General features: G+C 35.1%; 1 protein-coding gene across 3 annotated transcripts in view; it reads left to right on the top strand.

Moving 5' to 3' along the window:
- The first annotated feature begins 2,355 nt into the window (after positions 1–2,355).
- The window catches only part of LOC126889850 (zinc finger protein 235-like), a 204,985-nt gene continuing 187,126 nt past the window's right edge, over positions 2,356–20,214 (top strand). Inside the window, exon 1 of one of the 3 annotated variants that reach the window (XM_050658541.1) lies at positions 2,356–2,926. In XM_050658541.1, coding sequence (XP_050514498.1) covers positions 2,698–2,926 — 229 coding nt within the window. In that variant the 5' untranslated portion in view covers positions 2,356–2,697. The remainder of the gene's footprint in view (positions 2,927–20,214) is intronic. The other 2 variants (XM_050658540.1, XM_050658538.1) reach the window with 2 other exon arrangements.

Here is a 20,214-nt window from a genome sequence, read left to right as displayed (position 1 = left end):
TTTATCACAGTGCAAAAGTTTTTAACATCAACAATGGCTCGTGTGTAGCTTGCTTAAAAACTTTAGACTTTATGCTTGCTTGCAATTCATGTGCTTAGTGCCATGATACTATAAATAACATATACCATATAACTTTATTTATAGTATCATACTTAGTGCGGTTTTGCGTGGTAGTACTAGACCATTAATAGTAGAACTTTAGTTATGGAACTTATAAACAATTACAAAGTTTTTTTAACTCTTAATTATTTCATATTCAGGAGCTATATGAGCTTAAGCCCAGATGTATCTTAGGTACGGCTCGGTACGGCCACAGCATAGAAAACGCAACAGCAGTGACACACTAGTAGGCGGGAAAAGTTCGCGCACTATTACTGCGCAGATCGTCGGCCATTTTGTGCGTAGTACCAGACAATGTAGAAAATCGACAGTGTTGCCGATTTGTACATAATTAACAGATTTACTCAACTTTTATAACATTCATATTTTTAACATAATTTTATACGTATGCCTGTGGGAATTATGTCAATAATTGGGACATAACACAAAATATTGACGATGAATGGCGATTGTATTGTTAATCTTTTGCATAAATTCCAGAAATTATTCAAAAAGAATCTCTCAAGGCCGCGTCTCACCATCAAATAATTTGATCAAACAGTTTGAGCAAACTCCGGAAGTACGTCAAAGTGACGTCACAATTACAGTTTTTTTGAAATTCTAAAAATCTGTGCTCTCACTATCAGTCTATTTTGATCAAATTTTTTGTATTGAGTTGTCTAACTTGTTTGTACTTTATTTAAAATTAAAATTTTTCATTATTATCCACAATGAACACTCAGGATGTGACGTCACCAACTGTCACTTTCAGTTTGCTCCAATTTGATCAAATTATTTGATGGTGGGACGCCGCCTTTACGGGTAATAAAGTTGGTGACATCGGCAACACTGATGAACCAACACATCACATCACCACTGAGATGTACTACGCGAAAAATGGCGACCCTGTACTTTTCAACTTCAAAGGCGGCATCAGGCAGTGTCCTTGCTGGTTTCGTTTATTATGCTGTGGTACGGCTCTTGAATATTCAAATTCAAGTCTATATTCACGGATCCTGGCCGGATAGCCCAGGCAGCTAAGGCTAAGGTCATTCAAATGAAGCAGGGTTACAATGGCTGCATTCAGCAGAAAACTGCGATGACTAATCGATTACTTAGCGATGTGTAATCGCTAACGATTCTTCTGAATGGTATACTTTTATGTACATACGACAACTGTCACATTTTTCAAAATTATTTGCAAATACGTGAAAGACACCCCAAGAACAGAAATGAAAATTATTATGAAATGGTAATTTATAAATAACCCCATTTAATTCATACATAGTTTCAAATTCTTGAATTTCTTGCGACATAGGTAAACCTAATAGGTACATACGAATAATCCAACAAAGCAGCTCAGATATTTATCAGCGTGATTTATATGCCTTTAGCTTTCCTTGCCTTCAATTCATGTTTTTTTTTAAGATACATAACTTAAAATATACGTGTTAGACACACGTCATACGTCAATCTTATTTTGATTTGCTAAGTAATCATATTTCAAAACCGATGTTTAAAATGGCGACCGATAAGTCATCGAATGATAATTAATCGGAAATTTATGTGGCATTCAGCAGAAAATCACTAAGGGCCGGTTGTTCGAACGCTAATCAAGAATGATCATTATCAAATAATTAATTACTGTCAATGTCAACTTTGTTTGGGTTGTTAAAAAGTCTGTGGAGTCTATAATCAATTAATATAACAATCATTATTAACATAATTAATAATAAATCTCATAATTGTAATTAATTATGTTTTCAGCAACCCAAACAAAGTTGACATTGACAGTTTTGGTGACAGTAATTAAATATTTGATAATGATCATTGTTGATTAGCGTTCGAACAACCGGCCCTAAGCGATTAGTCATCGATTGAGTCTGCTGAATGCACCCCATGTCTAGGGATTTTTTGAAGCTTTTGGAGCTCTGGAGGGATTTTTTTTTAAATCTAGGGATTTATTAAACTGTGCTAGCGCCATTTTTTGTTGTTATTAAATATCCTCTTGTTCAAATATTGTTATTATTGTCATTATTTATTGTTCCCTGACATAAATATTCCTAAGTAATAAAACATTGCCTAACTAATCAAAATGATTAAAGTGGATTAAACCACATAACCTGTGATAAGTGGGCCCGGATTACGTACACTCGATACGCATCGTATCCGCCATGTTTTCCCATAGCGCCTTACGGGAAAACATGGCGGATACGATGCGTATCGAGTGTACGTAATCCCTATGCAGTGTTTAATAGGTTATAAATTAAATTGACAGCTGTCATCTGTCAATTTCTTCTTTTTAGGTCAAATTAATACGATTTAGGGATTTCTAGGGGAAATTGAAGCTCCCGTCTAGGGATATTCTGAAATTTCATCTGGCAACCCTGAAATGAAGAGAAGAAGAAGAAGTTATTAATTTTTATTTATTTTAATTTACCATTTATTTACTGTTTACTGCATTTACCGTGATTTATTAACTAAAAGAACAGTTTTCTTACTTGTAATTAGCGTTTTTAGTAAGTTAATAAAGTTGTTACTAAAGTGATTTGGCTTTGTGGGTGTAATTTTATTTGGGAAACAAAATCAAGTAATCCAATGGAAGTAAAACAAGAAATTATCGAGGAATCGTGTAAAGTAGAAATAGAGAATAATGAATTGGGTGATGCTCTTTTGGATGGCTTTAAATGTGAAATTAAGCAGGAATCCAATAAGCAATATGACTCCTATGATTATTTAGACTTAAAGGAATATCCAGTAAAAACTGAAATAGAACAACATGCAAATAAACTTAACCCATTTGAAGAAAACCAAAAAACTGAAAAAGGTTAGTATCCATATATTTAAGTGGTCCCATATTCATCATCATTAAGCAGCCAATCACGTCTACTGCTGACACAGACCTCCCTGAGTTCTTTCCAGTGTTCTCTACACTGGGCCGCTTGTAGCCAGTTTCCAGCTACTCTTTTTATGTCATCGGTCTATCTAGTCGTGGTCGTCCTCGTCTTCCTTTATTGTTTCTGGGCGTCCATTCCATGATCCGTCTTGTCCACCATCCCTCTTTTGTTCTAGCTAAGTGCCCTGCCCAGTTCCACTTAAACATCATGATCCTTTTGATGACGCCTTGAACTCCTGATCTTTGCCCGATTTGTTGATTTGTTATGTGATCTCGAAGGCGCATGTTCCATGGCTTGTGTAACTCTTGAGTTTATTCGCATATTTTTGCATTAATGTTAAAGTCTCTGCTCCATAAGTTTGTATGGGCAAAACATTGTTTCTAAACCTTTCGCTTGAGACACATGGGAATTGAACTTTTTAGAATATGGCCTAGTTTGCCAAATGCTGGCCATGTCAGGACTTTTCGCCTCTGTATTTCATGTGTTTGATTATCAATAGTAATACCACTAGTGATTTAATTTTCGCGATAAGTCTGTCAATTTACTTCTAAACGAAACTGAGTTGCTTGAAAACACCACAAGTCCGTAGGACGAGTGGTGTTTTCTTTAAGCAACTCAGTTGAGTTTAGAAATAAAAGACAGACTTATAAGATAAATTAAATCACGAGTGGTATTTTATTAGACTATTTCACGAACAAAGTGATAGGTCAAAAATTCAGTAGAATGAGAGGAAGGAATTTAAAAATAATACATTTGATCTAGGTAACCCAAATCTACCCATTTTTTTAATAATTCACAATGAGTCATAATCATGAAATATTTATTATAACTATAAATAATTTGTTATAATTATTTTTTACCTATAACAATAAATAGTTGAAGGCCCAGTCTTTTAGAATGAATGATAGTCTTTCGTTGTTATTTTCTGCATCTAATTTGTAGTTGCGATCCACACAGAACATCATAAATTGTCTCCATATATAAGATTTAGATTTTCTTGTGTTACTCGGTATATTTTCTTCAATGTTTTGGTTTATAACTTCGTTTGAAGTGCCACCGAAACGACTCATTTTGACGTATACAGCTACAATAATTTTTTTGGCAAACGTCAAACTTTGCTTTGCGATCGGTATCCATGGTTACGTCGTTGAAAACACGAAGCTGATAGACCAATCAGAATTGAAAGACAGTTGGTGTTTTCGCGATAACACAAGCTGTCTTTGGTTTGTGATTGGTCAGATTATGTGAAAATTTTAAGATGAGTGAAATAGTCTCTGCCAGTTTAGTTTTCTCAAAGTTTATTTTTAATCCTGCTCTCTCAGATAGAGTTTTAAGCAAATGTATCATAGAAAGTGTATCTTGTAAGTTGTCCACGATTAATACAACATTATCAACTTCAGATAGTGTATTTTGTTATTTTTTTTTTTGTAACGGTTAAAAGGGTGCAGATAATTTAATTGTTTATAAGGCAAAAAATGGTACTTCACTCTGCATCAATTACACTGAGCAGCGAAATTAACGGACCACCTTAAAAATGGTACATTTTTGATATCTCGAATTTCCTTAGCCGGTTATCCGATTTCAATAATTTTTTAGTATGTTATAGCCTTATTCTTTAAGAATATCGATGTAATAATATTGTTGCCAGACAGGTAAACATCATTGTATACAGGGTGTAACAATCATCAAAGTTGGGAACATCCTGTGGAATATTCTAGCACATATAAAATATTGAAATTAAAAGTCAGTTATAGCCTTAGACTTTCTTAACATTTTGCTTTTTGATTTATTTGCTTACGTTGGATAATAAAAAAGTTAGGTACGTTAACAAAGGGCCATATGTTTTTCAACAATAAATCCTCATTTTCTGTTTAGTTCAATAAACAAGCCTTAAGAAGGCTATGAGAAATTAACAATTTGATGGATGTCAACAGTCACAAAGTGTCTGGTTTGTTGTCAAAAATTAGTGGATTTCAGTTCAAATTAGTAGATTTCTTGGTTTGGAAAATTTTTTTTCTTCGTTGGTGGAAATGCAATGTTCTAGAAGGAATTTGACCCATAATGAGTGGGTTCAAGCAAAAGAGATATGTACTTTTATAATGCAAAATGTTTTTATTAGCATAACGTAAGAATCAGATGTTATACCTCTTTACCCCTTCCACCTCTACTTCTAATGACAGCTTCACATCGACAAGACACACTCGAAATGAGGTTTGCTATTTGGTCTCGATCAATATTATTCCAAATCTCGAGAGCTACTGTTTCTGCTTCTTGTAGGGTTCTAGTAGGAGGCAAACACTGTTGTAGTCTGTCAATTATATCACACAATGTTCGATCGGGTTAAGATCTGGACTATACGGTGGCCAATTCAAAGTTAGAAGATTTACCTGTTGTAAATATTCGACTACACTTCGTACAATGTGAGGTCTTGCATTATGATGCATTAGCAAAAACATGTTACTAATATAATAAGTGAAAGGTACAACATGTTAGATACAATATCGGTTACGCACCTTTCTTTGTTTAACATTCAAAATTTTGACATTCAAAAAACTAATAAACATAGTACAATGACATCCTTGTTTTACAAATGTATGAATGAATTTAAACATCTTCCCCCCAGTGTTAAGAATGCAGTGACAGTTCCAACTTTTAAAAAAATGCTAAAAACATTAATATATTTTACCTGATAGTGCTGTATATTGCATGTACAGTGGAACCCCGTTAACTCGGATTAATCGGGACCGCGGCCGATCCGGGTTATCGAAAATTCGGGTTAGCCGGAGAAAATGGTAAAAATTATTAAAATATGGTATGCTTACAGATAAACTCCGTTATAATTGGCACACAGACACTTGTAAACCACGTTCGCGTTCCACACATACAAAGCGTCGTCGAGAGTCTCATTTTTAGCTTTCTTAGCTTTGCACCGATTGTCCAAACTGTCTTTTGTTATCATTTTGAAACAAAAACAACATTTTAAGTTTTATTGCCATTACGTAGACAAAAAATCACGCAAAAAACACAAAATCTGAATATATTTACGCGGAACGAACAATGCGACTTTACTACACACACACAATACTTTGTCGCAACGAGAACGAACTTATGTTATTTAATAAGAGTGAAGACTAAGACCATTGTTTGAAAAATAATTTTTTAATAGTCTTTTCTAAACAATGCTAGACAGTTTCAAGTAAATAAAGGATACTACAGATGCCTGTTGGTTTCGATAACACGAGAATGAGCGTTGTCTGCCATGCCAGTCATTTTTACTAAGGTATATTATGTATCAAATTACACAAATACGCATTATCTCTCACTGTATAATGTGTTTGACATTGAAAATTTAAACGAATGAACTACATAGGAATTCGCTAAAGCAACAAATTTTTACGAAGAAAGTTTATTATGATAAATAAAATTAGCCTGAAAAATATAAGATATTATAGTATTCGAACAATATGTTTATAAGGAAAGATAAAAGAAAATATTTTAAGATGTTGAAAAGAAATTGGAAAATCCAGCATAAAGGACATACATTTTTATTGTTGTAATGTTTGTCTGATAAAAATCGGTCCGGGTTAGCCGGACTTCCGGGTTATCGGGGGCCGACTTATCGGGGTTCCACTGTATTGTAATTATGTTGTATATTACATTTAATACAATTGATCCAAAAGATGGCATAACCCAGACATCCAAAGTGAAAGTTATCCTCCAAAGCCAAATTGTTCTGTATGGTCCACATAATAGACAGAAAAAAGTCACCGTTTTGAGCTTCGGGTTTGGGGGGAGAGGGGGGAGAAATTGGTAAATTCGTAGTTTTTTAGGTTTTTCGTCAATATTTCTAAAACTATGCAGTTTAGCATTAACAACCTTCTATACAAAAATGTTCTACATTATATTTGAAATAAAAAAGGCACTATACATAATCCTTCTAAAATGAACAGTTCCAAAGTTACAAAGGTAGTATATAATTGGTCCAAAAAAGGCCTAACCCAGACATCCAAATATACACACAGACACATATTGTTAAATAAAAAGTTACACCATTTTGAGCGTCTGGTTTGGGGGGTGATGGAGGAGAAGTCGTTAAATTAGTAGGTTTTTTACGTTTTTCGTAAAACAAAGAATGTCCTATACATAATTGTTATAAAATCAACAGTTTCAGAGTTAAGGAGGGTGAAAATTGGAGGCTTTCGATACTTTTTATATTTTATGGGCAATTGATGATGATTTTGGGTGGTGAGGTTGTCGTTTCTTCAAGGGCTTATCACTAACATACCATCAGCCACTGAAATAACAAATTTTATTTACAACACACAATCGTGTTAGAAAATTTTTTTCATCAGTAATAATATTATAAATTGCCCAAAAAATATATAAAAACCTCCATTTTTCACCCTCCATAACACCTGAACCGTTGATTTTACATGATAATGGGACATCGTCCCATTAAAGTAATTTTTTCTTCAGCAAGTGATGCTCTTCATGTTATTAAAAACAAACAAACAGTTAGTCTTGAAAAAAAGATATATTTTATTTTAGATCAAACCCCTAACCAAAGAAAGCTTTTAGATAGTCTTAGGTCCGAGCTTTCAAAGAGACAAAATGCTGGAGAGGTTAATCTCACGATTAAGTATTTCAATAACATACCTAAAATCATTCAAAAAAACCTTTAAACTCTACTGACTTGGGTAAGTTTACAGTCTATTACCAAAATGTCCGGGGTCGCAGAACAAAACTTACTGAATTAAGCCTCAATGTTTTTAATTGTACCTATGATATTATCATTCTAACAGAAACTTGGCTCAATAGTGACATTGCTGATGCTGAAATTGGTCTTGTCAATTACAATATCTATAGACAGGATCGTACACCTGCCTCTAGTTCATCTCTTAGAGGGGGTGGAGTATTAATAGCTATTTTAAAGAAATATTCATCATTACGAATCCAATCTGATCCTTCTATTGGACAGCTGTTTGTACGGTTCCACGGCAAACTTATTCTGGGAGCTCTATACATTCCACCTCAATCTCCAGCCTACACCTATCAAGTTCATGCTGACCAACTGATGCTTCTAAGTGAACAGTTTTCATCCCTGAAATTTCACTTATTTGGTGACTATAATCTCCCCTCAGCTAGGTGGAGAGTTGAAGATTATTGCTCTTCTGCAACCTCACAAACTTCATCACCTCTAAATGTAGTTGATGGCATTGAGGTTGTTTCAAATATGTGTGCTTATCATAATGACAACCTTGAAGGTTATGTTTGCGAGTTGTTTTGTTTATTTTTTCTTGAACAGTTTTTCAAAAAAACATTAAATTAGAGGTTTTTAAATACCTGAGTTGATGTCTAGTAGTTGATCAGCGATAAATTTTGTTGTTGTTACATTGGATTCTTAGTTTTTAAGCAGTTTAAGTGGAAAAAATCATAAAGCAGAAAAGTGAGGTTAACCATGCCTGCAGATTGTAAACAATGCAACTTGGAGATAACATCCCAAGACAAGCATATATATTGTGATTGCTGTAGGACGACTTTTCATCTGACAGAGGAATGTTCTGGAATGTCAGCATCTGAAATGAGGGCTGTAGTGCTTCAAAAAAGAACTTTAATGTTTCTATGCTTGGAGTGCCGAGATGCCTTCAAATCGGCTCCAATGGTAGTAAGAAAAATGAGTGAGTTACAAGATGAAGTTAACAGTCTTAAAAGGGAACTGCAGGAACTCAAATCTTCTCCAGTATCATCGAACATCGAGTTGATTTTAAGTGAAGCCCATGAACGCTCCATTAGGGCAAACAACCTTATGGTATATGATGTTCCCGAGTCTTCTGCTATTGATTTTCAGGATAAGATTAGACATGATACTCAGATTGTGCATCAGATTTTTGAGAAAGTAGGGCATCAAACCAAGGTACCAGATATTGTTAAGGTACTCAGAGTAGGTCAGAAAGGAAGAAACAACAAACCTAGACCAATCAAGATAATTTGCAATAATTCTGAAACTGTCAAGCACATTTTTCGTTCCAAAAGACGTCTAGAATCATTTAAAATATCATATGACTCAACAAAGCTACAACAAAATGCTTTTAAGTCAGCTAAGGAGGAATTGCAACGCAGAATAAGCAATGGTGAACCTGATCTTCAGATTAAATATATAAACGGGATACCAAAGGTTATAGCTAAAAGAATTAATCATAGAAATCAGGAAAACTAATCAATACCCCATTGATAGCTTACTACCAAAATGTGGGAGGACTTCATACTAAGTTAGATGCTCTAAAAATGGCTGTGAATAGTTCCTCCTATGATATTTTAGTATTAGTTGAGAGCAACCTGTGCTGTGACTATTTGGATAGTGAATTGGAATGTCAAAATTACAATATATACCGTAATGATAGATCAAGTTTAACTAGTCAAAAATCACGAGGTGGTGGCATTCTTGTTTATGTACGTAAAACTATATCTTCTGCTAGAATCCATATAGAACAGGTAACTGTGGAGCAATTATTTATTTCTTGTAATTTTAAAAGTATAAAATTCATAATTGGAGGTCTGTATATTCCACCTAAGATGCCTGAAATATATTACAATAAACATTGTGAAGCAGTTGAAAATATTTTGCAAAGGTTTCCATTGAATAAAATATATTTATTTGGTGACTATAACTTACCAGATGCTAGGTGGTTTAATGACGATTATGGAGTTCGAGTAGAGTGTCCTGGTACATCGAATGCAGTAGGACTTGCTCAACAATTTGGTTTTTTGCAACTGTATCAATTAAATGAAATACCCAATAGTAGGAATATATATTTGGATCTGTTGTTTACAAATGACAAAAATGTACAACTTAGTAAATCTAAGGATTTTATTTTTGCTGATAGTTTGCACCATTTTAGTTACGAATGTACTTTAAACCTATTTTCTAACAATCAAGACTCTAGTACCTTATATCTACATGATTTTTACTATGATTTTAAGAATGCAAACTATTTTGGTCTTAATAATTTTTTAGCAAGTGTACGGTGGGAACAATGTTTCTCAAATAATATTAATGATTCAGTTAACAATTTTTATGAAATCTTGGGTATGGGAATTGCTCTTTTTGTACCTTTGAAAAAATATATATCTAGCAGTTTTCCTAAATGGTTTTCACCAGAATTGCGATACATAACATCTCAAAAGAGAAAAATGCATAAAACTTACAGTAAATCACAATTACATTCAGATTACCTAAGATTTTGTCAACTACGTACAGAATGCAAACGAGTCAGAGAAGTATGTTGGTCTCAGTATATATCTCATGTAAATAATGAGTTCAAAACTAATCCTAGGTACTTTTGGAAGTATGTGCGCGACCTAAAGTCTAATCACTCACTACCTCACTCAATGCAGTATAATGAAGAGTTGGCAGAAAATGGCCAAGACATTGTGAACCTTTTTAAGGAATACTTTCAGACAGTCTACACTCCTGGAGACCAAAATAGTTCTGTGGATAGTTTAGTTTTACCTATAAATTGTTCACAAAATATCGACTTTGCAGACATTTCTATACAAGAAATTTATAATAAAATTTTGCGTTTACCTAGTAAAACCACATTAGGTCCTGATGGAATACCCAATATTCTACTTAAAAGGTGTATCTGTACTCTTACAAAACCATTGCATGTTTTATATAATTTGTCCCTAACAACATCTGTTTTTCCTGATTACTGGAAAAATAGTTATATTATGCCTATTTAAAAGAACGGAGATAAAAGCAATGTTAAGAACTATAGAAGTGTTTGCATACAGTCATCTATTCCCAAACTTTTTGACAGCTTGGTTTGTGGTCAGTTAAGTTGGTTATGTCGAAATTTAATAAATAAGAATCAGCATGGGTTTTTTTCGGGTCGATCTACTATTACCAATTTAGTTTTATATCAGAATAGATTAATAAATGCTATGGAAGACTTTAAACAAATTGATACAGTGTATACAGACTTTTCTAAAGCTTTTGATCGAGTTGACCATAGCATTTTCCTTAAGAGGCTCATCGATATTGGTTTTGGCATAATCGCAGTCACCTGGGTCAAGAGTTTTCTGTCTGGCCACCAGCAGAAGGTAAAGGTTGGATCCTTTCTGTCAAACTCTATTGCAGTTACATCGGGCGTTCCTCAGGGTGGGCACTGCTCACCGATTTTCTTTGATCTGTTTGTGAATTCTATTTTCGACTGCTTTGAAAACAGTGATGCTTTAGCTTTTGCTGACGATTTTAAAATATCAAAGATAATTTCTAGTCCTTTGGACCAACACCTTCTGCAGGAAGACCTGGATAGATTGACACATTGGTGTACAGTAAACAAACTCAACCTAAATGTCTCAAAATGCTGTTACATTAGTTTTTTCAAAGGTAATAGGAAGATCAATACTTCATATAAAATAAATAATGAAGATCTGAAATATGTTTCAAAAGTTAAAGATTTAGGAGTGATTTTTGACGAGAGTTTGAGTTTTGTTGAACACATTAATTACATAACAGTTCAGTCTTCAAAAATGTTAGGATTTATTTTGAGACACTGTAGTAATTTTTCAGTTGACACTGTAAGAGGAGTTTATTGTTCTTTGGTGCGATCTAAACTTGAATATGGCTCTATAGTATGGTCTCCTTACCATGCAGTTCATAATATGACTGTTGAAAAAATTCAACACAAATTTTTGAGGTTCTGTGCATTTAAATTAGGTCAAACTATTGTAGATCACGATTATGCATTAATAGAAAACAGTTTAAAACTTAATACACTGGAAAATAGACGTAATCAAGTAGGATTAGTATTTTTGTATAATTTAATAAATGGAAATTTAGATTGCTGTGATCTATTACAGTGTATTAATGTTGATATACAAACTAGAAATCGAAGAGGTGATTTTATAACATTTTATATTCCTTTCCATCGCACAAGTTATGGCCAAAATTCACCTATAGATCGTTACTGTAAACTTATAAATGACAAACACATTGAAATTTTTGATATATCTCTGAATATGTTTAAAAATAATTTAAATAGAGTATTTATTTAATTTTCTTTTTGTTAGTTCTAAGGTTACAAGTACCTACCTATTCTTATTCTAATATTTGTTATCTAATTATAATTATTAAATGTTAATCTAATTATAATGTTAAAGTATTATTAGTACATATTTAGCTCGTAAACTTATTATTGTTAATTGTATAACTTTTAATGGGGTAATCCCGTCAATAAAAAAATAAATAAATAAAAAAAAATAATCTTTTTCAATGTAATTTTATATTTAATAGCAGGGGTGTTATTCTGGATCTTATCCTGGCCCCAGAAGAGCTTGTCATTTCTGAAGCTGACGATGCTCTGGTTTCACCTGACTCTCATCATCCTCCTCTGTTAACATCATTGCAGCTTAATGTTTTTGATAGGTCAATTTCTGGTAACGAATATTATTATGATTTCCGTAATGCAAACTTTCCAGCAATTCACCAATGTCTAGAATATATAGAATGGGATAACCTGTTTCGTGGTAGAGATCTTTCCGACATGATCGCTATGTTTTATGACATTATTTACTCTCTCATTGAACATTTCACTCCAATTAAATATTTTAGTACTAAGAAATTTCCTTGTTGGTATTCTTCTGAGCTTAAGCAATTGTTAAAGGAAAAAATAAAAGCTCATAAAATTTATAAAACCTTAAAGACTCCTGAAAGCTATGCTGATTTTTGTCATCTGAGAACAAATTGTAAAAATCTATCTAAATGCTGTTATGACAATTACATACGTTTCACCGAATTTTCTATACAAAATAACGCAAGGCATTTTTGGAAATTTGTAGGTAGCAAGCGTGAAAACAATTGTATACCTGACTCAATGTCCCTGAATGACTCTGTAGCTTCATGTGGCAATGATATTGCCAACTTATTTGCAGATCACTTTTCATCAGTTTATAGTGATATTACTTTAAATTGCAATGTTGACCATATTCAGTCTCAACTCAATATCTCATCATATCGTATCCAGATTTCCAAAATTTACGAAAAGCTTTCATCATTAAGTGTCAACAAGGGTCCTGGGCCTGATGGTATACCACCTAATTTTCTTAAGGAATTCAGTTTTGTACTATCGCGACCTTTGTTTCATATATTTAATAAATCTTTGGATGTAGGTCAGTTTCCAGACTTTTGGAAACTTTCATATGTCACACCAATATATAAATCTGGTAATAAATCTAATATTAGTAATTACCGCCCTATATCTATTCTTAGTGTTATACCAAAGGTTTTTGAGAGTATTATAACTGATTTCCTCACCTTCGATAGCTCCGGGATCCTAAACTCTCAGCAATTTGGTTTTACTACAGGTAAGTCTGCTGAACTGAGTTTGTTGACCTATGTTGATTTTCTGTCTGAAGCCTTGGAGGAGGGACTTCAAGTTGATTCAATTTATACTGAGTTTTCCAAGGCCTTTGACAGAGTAAATCATGAACTCCTGATTCAAAAGCTTAGCTCCTATGGCATAAGTGGACCTTTGTTGCAGTGGTTACAGAGTTATTTAACCGAAAGATTTCAACAAGTTCGAGTAAACCACTTTTACTCACAAACCTTTCCAGTTAAGTCAGGTGTACCACAGGGGTCCCATTTGGGTCCATTACTCTTTAATATATTTATTAATGATATTACCAACTGTTTTCACGATTGTAACGCCTTGCTATTTGCTGATGACTTGAAGTGCTTTAAAGTTATAAAAAATCATTATGATGCTGCCATATTGCAATCAGAACTGAATAACCTCTCTGCATGGTGTTCACTTAACGGTATGAACCTTAATTCAATCAAATGTCATGTAATTAACTTTAACCGTACTCACCACCCAATATTATCAAACTATTACATTGATGGCCAATTGCTCAACACTGTTAATAAAATCAAGGACTTGGGGATTACACTGGAAAACTCTCTTTGTTTCAATACTCACATCATCAATGTCATTCAAACATCTATGAAAATGCTGGGTTTTGTAAAAAGAACAACTCGTGATTTTACAAACATATCCAGTATTAGAGTTCTTTACTTCTCTTTGGTCAGGTCTCACCTCGAGTATTGTTCTTCAGTGTGGTCCCCACACTACTTGGTCTACATTAGGAAACTTGAACAAGTCCAAAATAGTTTCTTCCGTTACATTGCTTTTAAGCTTCATACCTATCAAGATTACGCTGTATGGCAGCATCAACTGCAGGTCCCTTCTCTTGCAAGCAGGAGAAAACAAAGGGACCTTTTGCTATTATTCAAGATCTTAAATGGTATATGCAGTTGTTCTCAACTACTTAATAAGATCGCACTGTTTGTACCACCTCGCACCACTAGACAAGTGCGAACATTTTATGTACCATTCCACAGGTTTAATTATTCACTTTTTTCGTTCGTACCCAGAGTCTTGAATTTAGCAAACTCCCTTTACAATTTACAACTGTTCGACAACTCCATCAGTCGTTTTAAAAGAAATTTACATGGGATCAATATTTGAGTGAAGCGTCTGTAATTTGTTAACTTGGTTTTATGATATTATTTCATAGTACATATTTACTTCTAATATTATATTTATATTTATATTTCTGTATGTCTGTTTTTTTATATTATATTATGTTATTGTTTTTTTTTCTGTACACTATGTATTTTTGTAGAATTGGGCTTGCCCGTAAAATAAAATAAATAAATTTTATAACAATTATGTATAGGACCTTTTTTGTTTTAAATGTTATGTAGAACATTTTTGCATAGAACATTGTTTACGCTAAAGCATAGTTTTAGAAATATTGACGAAAAACGTAAAAAAACTACCAATTTACCAACTTCTCCCCCATCTCCCACCCAAACCGGACGCTCAAAATGGTGTAACTTTTTACTGAACAATATGTGGACGATAAAGAACAATTTGGTGTTGAACGAAAACTTTTGCTTTGGATGTCTGGGTTAGGCCTTTTTTTGGACCAATTATACTATACTACCTTTGTAACTTTGGAACCGTTCATTTTAGAAGGATTATGTATAGTGCCTTTTTTATTTCAAGTTTAATGTACCTAGGACATTTTTGTATAGAAGGTTGTTAATGCTAAACCACATAGTTTTAGAAATATCAACGAAAAACCTAAAAAACTATGAATTTACTGCTTTCTCCCCCTCTCCTCCCCAAACCCGACGCTCAAAATGGTGTGACTTTTTTCTGAACTTTATGTGGACCATATAGAACAATTTGGTGATGGAGGATAACTTCCACTTTGGATGTCTGGGTTTGGGTCTAGTTTGGGCCCACCATACTAGAAGCAAATTTTTATACTTATTTTTAGTAGGATTTCTATTTGAATAAAGAATTTAAAATTTAAATAAAGAATTTAAAGAACTTCCACGTAAAAGAACCAAATCTGTCCGCTCTCAAAAAATTCTTCCCCATACCATAATAGACCATCCATTAAATAAAGTTGTCCTATGTATATTGTACTGGTCATAACTCTCATTTGGTCGTCGAATTACTCTTAAACGTCGATCAGAATTATAGAGGCAAAATCTGGATTCATTTGTAATCAGAACATTTTCTCAGTCATCACTGTACATTTGTGATGTCATACATTTGTAAACAGAACATTTCCAGAGTCATCACTTCGAATACGCATGTTATGTTCTACAATACGTCTCCTGACAGTATCAATGCGAGCTTGAATATTATAAGCCGCACTATGTTCCATTAATACCTAAAGTCCAAACGGAAAGAATAGAAATGCTAGAAAGAAACATCAGAAGGAAGAGCATACACGGAACAAGGTAGTACACGGAATAGAGGAAGAACAAGAAGATTATGCAAACGTTAAAAGCATACGGTATGATAGTCACCAAAAAGATGGTGATTATAAAGACATATTAAAATCTGTTAAGATAGCTGTGACGTGTACGGATGCCTCCGATGTAGTCTGCTCTCTTAGGAGTACCAAGAACGGCCAACTTCTAATTACACTGGACAAAGATAGAGCAGCCTTGCAAAAGATCAAGGCCGCCATAGGGACCCAGGATGGAGGAATGAGAGCTGTCCAGCTTGTTGACGAAAACAAAACAGTAACCCTGCACATCTGCGGGATGGCACTTGAAATTACCACAGATGAAATAAAGAAGGCTTTTGAGGAACAATTCGGTAACTGGGAGGGGTTTTACAAGATGGGAGACCTCCGGCCCCTTAAGGGATAGACCCAGGCCACGACGGTAGTAGTACCAGTACCTGTGGCAAACGTTATGGCAGAAACGCTACCTTAGAGTTGGCATCGTAAGATGTCAAATAGAAAAGAGAACTAAAGGTAATGAGGTGTAGCAAGTGTTGGGAATACACCCACAGCACAAATGTTGTAAAGGACCAGACCGGAGCAGCACATGCTACCGGTGTGGAAAAACCGGGCACAAGATAAAGGAGTGTAAAGAGGTCGAATGGTGTGTTCTATGTAACTCACAGCACAGGACGGGTAGCATGGACTGCCCAGAATTAGGGACGGCCCTAAAAACAAGGGCATAGATCCCTAATCTGCTTTGCTTCTCCTTATATTGAACCTGAGAAAAAAGATACAGCCCTCGCCGAGGAATTTCATACTCTGAAACCCTCGCAAAATACAGAAACTGAATCTGACGAGTTTGACTAGGCCTGCGCGACGTACCTACAGCGCGACAGGTCGAGGTACCTACTGAAGAAGTCGAGGTTTTTGAAGAGTCTCTTATGATGGAGTTTTCGAAAGCCTGCGAAGAAATACAGATGACACTCAGCGAGGCTCGAACACCTGAAGCCGCAAGTCAGAAGATGGACGAACTGTCGCCAGATAGTGTCCAGAGAATTATCCTTGGATAGCCACAATAACAGACACCACAACCCATCTAAGTGACCTAATAAGTTATTGGTAGATATTAAAAATGGCTGCGATAGGGACAGAGAGACTAAAAATATTACAAGTCAACGCCGGAAGGGCAAAGATAACACGAATTAATTCACGCGAAAGCCTTGGACATAGAAGCAGATCTGTTGATTGTCCCAGAACCTAATAGAGAATCCCAGAGAATAGCTACGAAGAAAGGTTGGATATATGATAATATCATCGACATAGCGATAAAAATTCTAAATAGATACTAAATAGAAATGTGTTCATCAATAAAATAGTAAGAAAAGAGGGGTATGTAACAATAAAAATCGACAATATAACCATAATAGCATACTATATTTCCCCGAATATTACTAGAGAGCGGAGAATATAATCGACACGACACAGAGGGAGAAACATTTATGCAAAGTCCATTCTTTGGGGATGCCCCCTAAATGACGAGAGGGGTGAACTTTGTAACGACTGGATCTCAGCGGCGGACCTCATAGTGTTAAACAATGGAAAACCAACCTTTGTGAGAGGTACATCGAAAAGTCACATAGATGTCACCATAGCTAGCGGTGGTGTTGCCAATAAGATCAGGGATTGGGATGTACTGGACGAGAACCTCTTCACCTTTCACCAGTAGTACATCACCTACGAAATTGGCACCAAGGTCACAAAATACGACAGGAAGAGAACAGTATTCGACAAAGAGAATTTTAAAAAAGAAATAAATAACCTACAAGAAGAAACTACCAACTTTAACGAACTCAGAGAAAATATCATAAATGCACACAAAAGAAGTACTATAAATAGGCACACTACATATACAGTACCCTACTGGTGGAGTGACCAAACCCAAAATTAGCGAGAGGAATGCTTAAGACACCGGCGAATAGCACAGGAACCAAGAAGAACATAAGGAGGCATATAAGAGAGCCAAAGAAGAGTAATGAAATTAAAAGGGCTAAACGCACATGTTGGCAGGATTTGTGTGTCGCGCTGGAAGAAGACATATGAGGCGAAGCATATAAGATTGCCATGAAAAGTCTAAGGTTCGAGACCCCATATAACCTTTGTGCAAAACGAAAGATGGAAATAGCGAACACTCTATTTCCAAGGAAGCCTGACAACACATTCCTGCGGATAGACAATAATATTAGACATTCCTACCGATAGACAACAATATTGGACCTGCAGAGTTCACTACTGAAGAGATCATACAAGCAGCAGAAAGTATCACGGCAGGAAAAGCACCAGGTCCAGATAAAGTAACGCTAGAAGCAATAAAACTGGTAGTAAAAGAGAAACCTGAAGTGATGCGAAGAGTATTCCCAGATGAACTTAAGTTGGCAAAACTCGTATTATTACCAAAACCAGGAAAGTACCCCGACGAAGCCAGCTCATATAGACCTCTATGCTTACTAGATTGCATAGGAAAATTATATGAAAAGTTTCAGAAAAGCCAGATCGGCTATAGATGCGATGAAGAAGATCTCTGACACTGTAATGGGCGTTGGGCCATTCTTGTGATGTTCGACGTGAAGAACGCCTTCAACTCTGCAAATTGGCATCACATACTAACGAAGCTCAAAGTGGCAGGAGTGTCAGACTACGTCATAAATATTATAAATAAATACCCTACAAACAGATATTTAAATGTAGCATATAAGACAGACATGAAACTCTCATCAGGAGTACCGCAAGGGTCAGTTTTGGGACCTACTCTATGGAATGTACTGTACAACGGGGTATTAGAAATAGACTATGGGCAAGACACCTACGCCATATCATATGCAGACGACCTTGCAATCCTAATAGAGTCTAACATAAATGAGGGTATTAAAGAAAAGGTGACAAGTTGTTACAGAAAAGTCAACAGGCGGATGATAGAGAATGACCTAGAGTTGGCAAGTAGCAAAACAGATATAGTACTACTAAAGGCACCAAGACAGAGACAAACTTTGAGTTTCGATTTAAATGGTAGCATTATAGAACCGAGTAACTGTTAAATATTTGGGCATACACCTTGATTCAGGTTTGAGATACACAAAACACCTTATAAATACAGCTTATTATAAATACAGCTCAGAAGGCTGAATAGAGAATCGCTGCTATGACAAAGATTATGCCAAATATAGGCGGACCGAGTAACTATAAAAGAAAATTGTATCTCCAGGCAGTACAATCCATTCTCCGATATGGGGCACCTGTATGGCTTGAAGCGTTGAGATTCAAAAAATATGAGGAAATATTAACGAGAACTCGAAGAAAACCCCTCCTGAAGGTAGTAAGTGCATACCGGACTACATCGACTATAGCCCTACAGGTGATTGCGGGTACGCTCCCCATTTACCTTCTAGCAAAATAACGTAAGATCATATACGAAAATAATAACGGCCACCTGATAGGGGTGAAAGCGGAGGTAAGGGAACAAATGCTAAACGAAATCCAATAAGAATGGGAGGAACAGATAGAAAAAGCACAATGGACGAAAACACTAATTCCATATGTGAAAGAGTGGTACCAATGTAGGTTTAAAAGAACAAATTACTTTTACTCAATTCCTGACCGGGCATGGCTCATTCAGGTCTTACACATATCGCATTAGGAAAACTAAAGATGACTTATGTATAGAATGTGGAGTGCGTGACGACGAAGAGCATTGTGTATTCCATTGCAACGTTTTCCACAATAAACAACAAGACATGAGAACAAAACTAGGTGAGACAACACCAGAGACTATTATAATGAATGTAGCCATGCAAAGCAAAGAAAATTTCAACGTGATAGTAGACATAATAACAGATAAAAAAGGAAACGCGAGAGAGAGTGAGACAAGGTGGGAGATGAGAGAGTGACAGAAGACATTATTAAGGATATTTTATCCCTTATTTTACCTATGTATTTTTATCTTAACACTGTTTTATGAATACTTATTTTCATCTTATTTTATTTTATTTTAGTTGTGTACACTTATGCTTCCTTTTATTTAAACTTTATATACTTTTCTTCTGTACACAGTACTCAATGTTTTATTTCTGGAACAAATAAAAGAATACTACTCCTCACAGTCGGCTACACCGACATGGAGTAGAGATAGGGTCAGCAGCGGGGTATCTGAAGTAACGTTTGTTAAAAGTACGTACCGGTTGTCCACGGCTGGAATGAGGGGGTTTTAGTGGGTAGGCAGTTGCGTTTTCACGATTGATTAGCTTGGATTTACAGGTGTCTGAATCGGTCAAGCGGACTGAATCCCACACACCAGGGTAGAGGTCAGAACACCAGTTTCTTGGGGTGCTGCAGTCTACTCTGACGGTCT

This window comes from Diabrotica virgifera, chromosome 8, assembly GCF_917563875.1.
Source record: "Diabrotica virgifera virgifera chromosome 8, PGI_DIABVI_V3a".
In the NCBI taxonomy this organism is placed as follows: Eukaryota; Metazoa; Arthropoda; class Insecta; order Coleoptera; family Chrysomelidae; genus Diabrotica; species Diabrotica virgifera.
Note: the sequence above shows the minus strand (reverse complement) of the source record. Positions and strands in the feature narration are given on the sequence as shown.